This window comes from Adiantum capillus-veneris, chromosome 17 (assembly GCF_014529385.1).
Source record: "Adiantum capillus-veneris isolate H3 chromosome 17, ASM1452938v2, whole genome shotgun sequence".
Lineage (NCBI taxonomy): Eukaryota > Viridiplantae > Streptophyta > Polypodiopsida > Polypodiales > Pteridaceae > Adiantum > Adiantum capillus-veneris.
This window is the reverse complement of record NC_140947.1, coordinates 88,925,401-88,936,286: the sequence shown is the minus strand read 5'-3', so window position 1 is coordinate 88,936,286 and position 10,886 is coordinate 88,925,401. Positions and strand designations below refer to the sequence as shown.

Here is a 10,886-nt window from a genome sequence, read left to right as displayed (position 1 = left end):
GGGGAGAAAGAAAGAACGCCTTATTAACCCCTTCTAAAGACCGAAGGCCCATGAGACAAAACGATGTACATGTGTCTTCTAGGTGTCAAAAGAAAAGGGACAAAAGTACTTGGAATAAACATGCTACAAGATCAAAGACCGGTGGGGAGGTGTGTATACACGCATGCATAGGCAGAAGAAGATGGACAGAGCTCTAATTCTGATGGATGTGAAACTATCTACGTAGGGGAGTCCAACCATGGCATGCAAAAGACTAGCTAGATCCATCCAATACAAAACCGGAGGTGCTAGAAGAGGAGAGATTTTTTACGTCGTAGGAACAATCCCAAGAGGACCTTAAAGATCTATCCGAAGAACAAACCCATAATAAACATTTATGGGTTATGGAACAATTTTACTGTACTTCATGGGTACATCACGTAAACAAGCCAATGTTTGTAACCCTTTTTAAAATGCTTGGACAGTTTTAGATAGTTCATAGCAAAACTGAAACATTTAGATTTTGAGCAAACAAAAGATGGTAGAAACGAATACAACTGGTTATTCTGTTAAGAGCTTTGAGATGGTAAGATGACCACACATTCGTGCTACATCAGCAGGTTCTAACCCATCCTTGTCTTTGGCCTTCAAATCAGCACCTCCTGCAAGTAGTTCTTCACATATAGCCAGATGTCCCCATCCTAACAAGACGACAGTAAATGAGTCAGAACATATTACAACGATTTCATTCAAATTTATCTCTATCTTCGAGCTCTTGAGAAATACACCTTGCATATCTCTTGGAAGAAAAAATGATCGAAATGAAAGTGTCGGTGTCATAGCACCATACTGAAATAGCTATACATGTATAGATCAAGCTGAATAAGCAAATGGCCATTATCACCCAAAAAAGCTGAATTGCAAGCATTGTCACTTCCACAAAAGATCTTGGGGAAACCTCCTGTTTCTGAAACTTGTGTTTCTTTGAAGACCAAAATTTTGCTCGTGTGGTTCCCGCCTAGTCTACTGTTGTGTGAAGATTCAAGTAAGCCATGAGTTCTTTGCCACAGGATGCACCTACTTCATTTCTTACTTTGGTATGCTGTGCGATGTGCATGATCACTTAGTGTCCAGGTATGTATGTCAACAATTATAGTGATTTTTTCTGCGAAACCTCTCGGACTTGAACCTCCCAAAACCTCTAAAACCCATTTCACAAATCCATGGCTACTATAACAGGAAGTTATCATCTAATTATTAGTCATGTAACGATTAGCTCCATCATGCATGGTATTGACTAAACACTCTGATGTCCCCATTGGCTCCATCATGCAGAGTACTATCCAAACATTGTGACGCTCACACTAACTTCATTACCCAATAGATAGTGATTGTAGCCTGTCGAACTATGATCAATATATGCTCTTACACAGATCCACACAAACATGCAAATGGATCAACTAACTTCAACGATCATGCCATGCCAGCAACCCAAATGATCACAGGATATAACAAGAGTCATGCATTGCATTATCCATCTTGAAACCAAAACCTTAAGGTGTTAAAAATCTCTGATCTAGCCAATTTATGTAAGCCTCATAGTTAGGCCCCACTTATAGGTCATAAATTGGCAGGCAAAAAACCTAAGGAAGCTAAATCAAGTCTCAAAAGGCCCAAAAACTCACGTGCATCAACTTGATCATCTAGTAGACAAACCTGCAGACACATGAAGCACGCTTCGATGGTTATTCCTCGTGCATGCATCAACACCTGCTGCACGCACTAGATACTTCACAACATCTAATTGGCCCTTGCTTGCTGCCCAATAGAGTGCTGTCGACCCATTCAAGTCCCTTCCTTCCACATCCACTCCTCTCTAAAATATGGTACACAAGACATCACCTTCGATTACGACTGAGTTTACCACGAAAAGACTGGAAATTTTGCATTCTTACCTCCACCAACCACTTCACCACAGCCAAATGCCCACCTCTAGCTGCATAATGGAGAGAAGTGCAGCCACAACTATCTTGCACATCGAGGTGCACACCAGCACTCCACAGCAAGTCCATGCATTCCACACTTCCCCCCGTAGCAGCCTCGTGTATAGGAAGGCTGCCTCCATTATCGGTAACCAATGGATCTGCCCCAGCCAATAACAAAAGCTGCAAAGCTTGGACATGGCCATTCAAAGCTGCAGTATGAGCACTGGTTGAGAGTCAACATAACTCATCACCATAAACATCCATGAAAATCCTGAAGAGAAATGACATAGCTAACTCTTTTAGCCCTCCCCGGGCAAAGCCATCAGCAAACTAAAAGCTGAGCAAAGATATGTGGTCATTTTTCTTGAATCTACATGGTGCTTCTGAGACTTCATGTTGCACAGAAATCAGCTTCAAAGATGCAAGGCTAACCTTAATCGCCGAAGCAAAAACATCTTAAGGCAGTCAAAATGGTGTATTTGAATACAGCAATACACCATCGTCATCACCACATGTAGTATTTGCAAAGTATTAAAAGCGTGTTAAAACATTGATTATTTGGTGTTGAGAGAACCATATTTCAAATTAAGGTAATTACATGTGTAGCAGCAAACACCTACCATATCCTTATCTGATGTTGAAAACATAAAAACCCCGCATAATATACTCACATTATTCCAAAAGTGTCCGTGGTGGACTAACCAAAAGATCAAGTCCAGATAACGAGTACAGTATCCATCAAGGTGTATGAAGTTTAGTAGAATAGGGGTTTTATTTATCCCATCACAAGTATCCAATCCCATCAAGCAATCAACAGAAAGTTAAAAAGAATTCGAACCTGATGAAGTGCTAGCTGGAAACTAAAAGACAGTCATAAAAGATCCAGACTTTGCAAACCATTTGTCATGTATCTTCTATTCACCTGCTTCGACCATTTCGTGTTCTCTTTGAAACATCGGCACCATTTAGTAGTAGGATACGAATTACTCCAACTGCACCAATGCGGGCTGCCAAATCAAGTGGTCTCTCACCTTTATAATCCCCTTCATTGAGGTCAGTACCCCTGTTTTCATTAAAAGTTAGGAATTGGTTTGTGGATGACTCTTGACATTGATAATCATCGAGACAAATACTATGAACACTAAATCATTTCACCTGCACATTAAACTTTATGGGTTTCAAAAGTCATCAACCTGGACATCAGTAGTTGAACAATTCGCTCATGGCCACCTGCTGCAGCATAATGAAGGGGTGTGAAACCATTCGTTTTATGAGCTGATATCAAAGCCCCATTCTCTAACAATAACGTGGCACAATCTTCGTGGCCATGTGCACATGCCTGGTGACATACATTAACTTAATCAACACCCTGCAAATTGCATTGGCCCTGAGGTGTTTTATTATGTAGTTGAGATGTCTCAAACCTCATGGAGTGGAGTTTTAGCCTTCCTGTCCCGTATATTAGGGTTGATGCCAAGCTACAAAACCGAAGAGAGTTCATTGTAGGTCTGTTGATGCTTGAAACATCCAAAGCTAAGATGACTAACCTCAAGTAGATGGAGGACATCATCATAATTTCCCTCTCTTGCAGCTCTGTTTGTAGAAAAACTAAATTAGTCCTCATTAATGTCAGAATGCAGCAGAAAATATAAGCACGAGGGCGCCACACACATATACAGAGAGAGAGAGAGAGATGAAATGATATATTAACGTCTCAAAAGGGAAAAATGACCTATGAGACCAATCCGTTACAAACTTGTGAATCTGGTACCGTGTCTGAGTACAAAAAAAGAAATACTAAAATGAATCTAGAAGTGCTACTAGCTCAAACTATGTGGCGTATGTGTGATCATTGATACAATGGGTGCCCAATACAAGAGAAAGATGCAATGGGTGATGGATCCATCCTCAGCTGTACTCTAGTTGTCGAGATAGTATGGCTCGAATCCTGTGTTGTAGTCTCCGTCAATACTGTGAAGCTCCTCTCCTCATTTGTGGGCGTATGCTGTCACAAAGTGATGACGTGGCTACCGACAGCAGAAACCCTAATTTCTGCCAGAAACCCTAATTTTCAGAAAACCCTAACCCTAACTGCTGGCTGGAAACCCTAATCTGGTGGGAAATGCCATGTGGCAGCAGTTCCGGGATTTGCGGCGTGATTCACGGAAGAGGGGAAAAAACCAGCGACGCAATTCTTGCTTTTTTCCTTTACGCCTTGGCGAGAGAGAGAGAGAGAGAGAGAGAGAGAGAGAGAGAGAGAGAGAGAGAGAGAGATCAATTGCTTTATTTTGGCTCTCTCTTGAGAGAGAGAGAGAGAGAGAGAGAGAGAGAGAGAGAGAGAGATTGCTTTTGTTCTGAAGCTTTGGGGCTCTGCTTTTGGACATCCCTTGTAACATTTAAATTGGTGGTTTAGGGCTAACTTCTCAGAGCATCTGGATGCAGAGTTTGAGAGTGAAACCCTAACCGCTCTTTGTACTTTGACATTGATTTAATACATAAAGAAATACCGAAAGGGGCGCCAGTCTTTGGGGCCAATATCTCTAGGCACGGAACTCCGCCAGACCAGTGCAAATCTATTGTGATTTGTGAATTGTTTTGAAGTGGTTATTTGGTGCTGTCCCGATTGATTCTTGACTTGGAGTGTCCAAGTCTGTTACAATGGTATCAAAGCATGGCCGATTTCTCTTCTACGGGAAATCCGATCCCCAAATTTTTTTTTCTCCGCCACACCTATGGCTTCACGCAAGGATTAGTCGACTCCCTCTGCATCTGGAGATGCAGGCAAGGATCACAACGAAGATTCCGACAGAGAGTATGGCCCGCCTCGGCCTACTCAGGCAGAGCAAAGAGAGATGAAGCGTTGTCAATTGATTGGCGATGCAACAAAGATGATGCTCAATTTTGCGAAGGATCCGAAATTGGCAAAATATATGAGCGAGACTTCTTTTCAGGAAGTGCATGTGTAGTGGCAGAAAACCACTACACCACCCCTGAAACCCGCTCTCAAGAAACCTTATGATCACAATCAGTATTCAGAGAAGGAATTACAAGAGGTGGTTGATGCACGGATTGCTCAGCTTTTTAACGCGCAGAAGAAAGCCAAAAAGCACGGCAAAAAGCAGAAGAAAGGCACTGACTTCCTCGGATATTTGGGTCGTCAGTCGACATTTGACAAGGCAAAGAAACAGAAGAAGCGTGTTCGATTTGAAGGAGTACCCAGTTCTTCTTCTTCTTCTTCTTCTTCTGACAGTTCTTCTAGCTCTTCAGATTCGAGCGAAGAGACAGAAAAGGTAAAAAGCGAAGCAAGAACAAAGCTTCGGGAAGGGCAAGAAAAAGGCAAAGAAGGCTAAATCTCGCCCAGAGACTGACAGTTCTACTGAGGACTCGTCTACAGACAACTCAGATTCCGATGACGGAAACTTTTATGCGAACAAGAAGAATTTCTACCAAGCCAACCAGTATGACTTTCTCGAAGATAAAAGCAAGAAAGTCCGAGAGTTTAAGGAAGGTGGCCACTCGATCAAGTTTGATACTTTTTCAAGATACTCAGATGCTTCGAAGGCTGTCTTTTATACAGCAGTTTGACATCCCTTTCGCGGGAGGACGCTATTCAGAGCACTCCAAGATTCGGAGAGCTACCTCTTACTTTAAGGGGAATGCTCGTACTTGGTGGTCCACGCTTCTTTTAAACAAGACTGCGCCAATTAGATGGCTGAAATTTAAGAAGTTTTTTATTTCTTCTTGGTTGACGCAAGAATATGAACGAGATGTACGAGATGCTTGGAACCATCTTCGGATGACCAAGAAAGATACAATCAATGCTTACTGTGAAAGATTCTGGAGCTCTTTTCTACCCGCCTCTTCATTCAAGAAGATCTCGTTCAGAGAACAGATTGAGTGGTTCACCTTGGGTCTACCTACAGAGATCTGAGATCCCTGCTTGGAACAGAAGTCAGCTTCTAGTTGATGAGTCATGCGAAGTGGGGCTTTGCCATTCACTCTGGCAGTCTGACCTACCCCACAGATGAGGCCATGACACAACGAGCCGAACAGACTTCTGGGAATGAAAGTAGAAAGAAAAAGGGCAATCAAGAGAAAAAGGATGCACGACCCAAGCTTACTCCTGAGGAGAGAGCTCGCTTCATCAGAGAGGGGAAGTGCTTTGGATGCGGGGAACATGGACATATCTCCGCGAAGTGCCCTAAAAAGGCACAAAAAGAACAGAGTGATAAAGACGACGACAGGCCTGAGAGTTCAATCAAGCGCAGCTGAGGAACGTGGCAGGAAAGGCAGATAGAAAAGCAGAACGGGTACCACATGGCATGGGACCTGCACCGAATCAAATGAATGAAAGTACTAACTTTGCCGCTTGGAATTACGCCCGACAGACTGACGCCACAGGCGGAGGTAGTTCGACTGGCACCCGGATGGGATGTTGCCATTACACCGAGCATTGACAAACTTCGTTTGCAATGACAGGGGTGTTCAGGGCACGCGAGTGACGTTCTACTCAAGATCCCTTGGTACCACAAGAACTACGCCATGGTTGACTACCGGGCCGAGAAAGCGACTTTGATAAATGAAGGGCTCAGAGATTGTACTTGATGAACTTCAGTTTCCTTACTCATTCTTTTGGAGAGAACTGAACGATGGATAAAGATTGAATATGTTTTGACCTGATCAAAAGAACGCCAAGATTTTTCTCCACACTCATGCCGATTGCTTTTCAGAGGGCCTGAAGATCAGACCATTGACCTGATACCTGGAAGCACGCCACCGAACCGGCCACCTTATCGTGTGAGCCGAGTACAGAATGAAAAGATTATGAACCCAATGAAAGACCTCTTGGAAAAGAGTCTTGTCCAGCATAGTACTTCACCGTATTGCTCTCCACTGTTGTTGGATTTGAAGAAAGATGGATCTTGGAGAATGTGCATCGATTATAGAGCTCTCAACAAAATCACCATCAAGAACAGATTTCCGATTCCTAGAATCGATGATATACTCGACAGGTTACAGGGATCCTCGGATCTGAAGAGTGGATATCATCAGATCCGAATCGCGACGGGAGACGTCTACAAGATAGCCTTCCGAACTACTTTTTGGATTATTTGAGTTTTTGGTGATGCCTTTTGGCTTAACCAATGCTCCTGCAACATTTAACCGGATGATGGACAAGATTTTCAAGAGTACAGGCTATTTGTTGGCACTTTCTTTGATGATATCATTGTTTTCTCCAAGAATGAAGCAGAACACAGAGATCATATGCTTAAGAGATACATTTTTTTTGGGACACTTTGTCTCAGCAGCAACAGGAGTGTAAATGGATCCGGCCAAGATAGAGACTATCCGTGATTGGCCCGATTTGATGAAGTTGAAAGCTTCTTGGGACTGTCTTCGTACTACAGACGGTTCATTCGAAAGTTTGCAGAGGTTGCTTCCCCTTTGCATATCTTGATACAGAAAGGAGTCTCTTTTCTCATGGGGATCCACAGAGCTGACTGCCTTTCAGACATTGAAAGAGAAATTGACTACAGAACCAGATTTGACTTTGCCGGACTTGCAAAAGTCATTTGATGTATTTGTGATGCTTGTGGTCGTAGTCTGGGTACAGTCTTAATGCAAGAAGGCCATGTCATTGCTTACGAGAGCCGATTGTTCTCTAGGCCGGAGATAACATCACAGATTTATGAGAAAGAGCTTTTGGCGTTTATCCATGCTCTTACTCAGTGGCGGCATTAACTACTCGGAGCAGATTTTACTGTCTTTACAGACCATCAGAGTTTGCGCTACTTGTCACAGAAGCAGCTTTCGGAAAAGCAGATGCCGTGGGCGAACATCTTGACACAGTTTCACTTCCAGATTGTCCATGAGCAGGGACAGAAGAATGTGGTGGCAGATGCTTTGTCTCGGAAGCCGTTGGTTCTGGCTATTTCCACAATACACCATAGGAGCTTCGAGGATATGGTCGATCAGTATGCCACAGATACAGATTTTGTAGATTTTTTTTCACACGAATACGGGATGGGGAGACAGTAGCAAGATACTCCATTCGGGAAGGCTACTTGATGAGAAAAACCATGTTGTGCGTTACACAGCCATTGAGGGAAAAGGTTATGACTGAATGCCACTGTCCACCTTTTACGGGTCACCACGGCATTGCTACCACCATGAAAGGGGTAGAGAGATACTTCTTTTGGCCGAGACTCAAAAAGGATGTGGAAGAGTTTGTGCGCAGTATGCCAGAAGGTCAAGTTTGACAGGCATAAGGCATAGGGATTGTTACAGCCTTTACCCAAACCCACCCACCCCTGGGAAAGTATTGCAATGGATTTCATTTTTGATCTCCCGAGAACACAGTATGATCACGATGATTTTCCAATTACATGGCACGTCTGAGACAATTGTCTCCGACAGAGACCCCAGATTTATGAGTTTGTTTTGGAAGGCAATTTGGGAGAACATTGGCACGCGGTTGCAGTTCTCGTCATCGTGCGCAGTATGCCAGAAGGTCAAGTTTGACAGGCATAAGGCATAGGGATTGTTACAGCCTTTACCCATACCCACCCACCCCTGGGAAAGTATTGCAATGGATTTCATTTTTGATCTCCCGAGAACACAATATGATCACGATGATTTTCCAATTACATGGCACGTCTGAGACGATTGTCTCCGACAGAGACCCCAGATTTATGAGTTTGTTTTGGAAGGCAATTTGGGAGAACATTGGCACACGGTTGCAGTTCTCGTCATCGTTCCACTTGCAGATTGACGGGCAATCTGAGATTGCCAATTCAGTGGTTTTAGATTTATTGAAGTCTTCTATCTCAGATCAGAAGACTCAATGGAAAAAGAACTTACCTTTGGTGGAATTTGCCTACAATAACATGATACACTCTTCGAAGGGGAAGACGCCATTTGAGATTGTTGAAAGTGCTGTGAAGGTTCCATCCTTCCTGAGCACGAAAGATTAGATATTTGAAGCGGATGAATATTCGCGAGATTTGGATACGGATTTTGCCAAGGTTCGCGAGACTTTGCAGAAGTCTCAAGAACGATAGAAAAAGGCAGCGGATCGCCATCATCGCAACTTGAAATTGAAGGAGGATGATTGGGTGCTCTTACGTTTTGAGAAGGCACGCCTAAGAAAGAAAAAGGGAAAGGAGAGGCTTTTCCAAAGCTTAGTATGTGATACTACGGACCTTTCCAGATTACTGAAAAGATAAATGATGTCTCCTTCCGATTGAAACTGCCAGATACTTGGAGGATTCACAATGCATTCCATGTGGGTCTCTTGAAACCTTTTAAGGGTGATGTGCCTGATGATGGGGAGCCTGATGAGCAACCCGAAGTGGAAGAAAACGAGGAGACCCTTGTTCCTAAACAGATTTTGGCACATAGGGATACGAAGTGGAAGAAAACGAGGAGACCCTTGTTCCTGAACAGATTTTGGCACATAATGATACGAAGAAAGGTAAAGTCCGAAGGCGGTTCTTGGTTAAGTTCAAGAACTTTCCTGCATTTGATGCGAAGCGGATGGAGGAGGAGGACCAAGTAGATACTCCTCGGATTGTGAAACTTTACCTCAATGTTTTGGTTTAGCATCGTCTACTCCAAACGAAACCCAGAAATTCAGCTTGGCCGGAGATCTGGTGCAGTGGGATGCACAAGAGGGGAGTTACTCCGCTCCTTTGTCAACAAATGCCTTGATTTTGATACTAAAGTCACTGATGTCTCTTTGAGCTTCAGTGATACTGAGAGCTGACAGTATTCTCTTGGATGACTTAATGAAATGGAATTCCTGATAATGATACTGATTTGTTCTTGACTTCTTTTGAGTGCAGGAACTGATAGACAAAATGACTACAGCATTTTTGTCTGATTGATCTCGAATAGACATGGTTGCAATAGGGGTTAGTCAATCAGACATCGATGAGGTCCCGATTGGACCTAGATGTGATTGCTAGCTACATTGCCGATAAATCATGGTCTAAGATCCGAATGAATGTTGAATGTCATGTGATGTCCTGTGATGTCTAGTGATGTCTTGTGATGTCATGTGATGTGACTGTCGATTTGGTACATGTGCTAGATGTGTGTTAGTACGTAGGTACTAACAGTAAGTGTCTGCTAAGACGGTTTATGGCTTGTCGGTTTTGCAGGCGTAATCGCGGTCGATTACAATGCTTTCAAGAGGGGGGTATGTCACAAAGTGATGACGTGGCTACCGACAGAAGAAACCCTAATTTCTGCCAGAAACCCTAATTTTCAGAAAACCCTAATTTCTGGAAACCCTAACCCTAACTGCTGGCTGGAAACCCTAATCTGGCGGGAAATGCCACGTGGCAGCAGTTCCGGGATTTGCGGTGTGATTCACGGAAGAGGGGAAAAAGCCAGCGACGCAATTCTTGCTTTTTCCTTTACGCCTTGGCGAGAGAGAGAGAGAGAGAGAGAGAGAGAGAGAGAGAGAGAGAGAGAGAGAGAGAGAGAGATTGCTTTTGTTCTGAAGCTTTTGGGGCTCTGCTTTTGGGCATCCCTTGTAACATTTAAATTGGTGATTTAGGGCTAACTTCTCAGAGCATCTGGACGCAGAGTTTGAGAGTGAAACCCTAACCACTCTTTGTACTTTGACATTGATTTAATACATAAAGAAATACCGAACGGGGCGCCAGTCTTTGGGGCCAATATCTCTAGGCACGGAACTCCGCCGGGCCAGTGCAAATCTATTGTGATACAGGCCAACACATCTCTGGTCCTGATAGCTCATGACTCTCGAGAAGGGTCCGAAGCCTTCTCTGAATAGACAGTGGAAGCGACCCCGTATCTCGTAATACATTGTGCACTAACATATATAATGTGTCTCTGGCTCTGGCTCTCTATGGCATAGGCAGCATATCCTGCTAGCTGATGGTATCCCTCTGA

The 10,886-nt window shown here is 43.6% G+C and overlaps 1 protein-coding gene across 2 annotated transcripts in view; it reads right to left on the bottom strand.

Moving 5' to 3' along the window:
• Nucleotides 1-367: 367 nt before the first annotated feature.
• Nucleotides 368-10,886, bottom strand: part of LOC147437666 (uncharacterized) — a 51,439-nt gene continuing 40,920 nt past the window's right edge. For both annotated transcript variants that reach the window (XM_086487161.1, XM_086487160.1), the window contains exons 2-8: nucleotides 3,512-3,557; nucleotides 3,389-3,442; nucleotides 3,158-3,303; nucleotides 2,887-3,027; nucleotides 1,935-2,187; nucleotides 1,696-1,855; nucleotides 368-680 (exon numbers count right to left, since the gene is read on the bottom strand). In XM_086487161.1, the coding sequence (XP_086343287.1) occupies nucleotides 541-680; nucleotides 1,696-1,855; nucleotides 1,935-2,187; nucleotides 2,887-3,027; nucleotides 3,158-3,303; nucleotides 3,389-3,442; nucleotides 3,512-3,557 (940 nt within the window). In that variant the 3' untranslated portion in view covers nucleotides 368-540. The remainder of the gene's footprint in view (nucleotides 681-1,695; nucleotides 1,856-1,934; nucleotides 2,188-2,886; nucleotides 3,028-3,157; nucleotides 3,304-3,388; nucleotides 3,443-3,511; nucleotides 3,558-10,886) is intronic.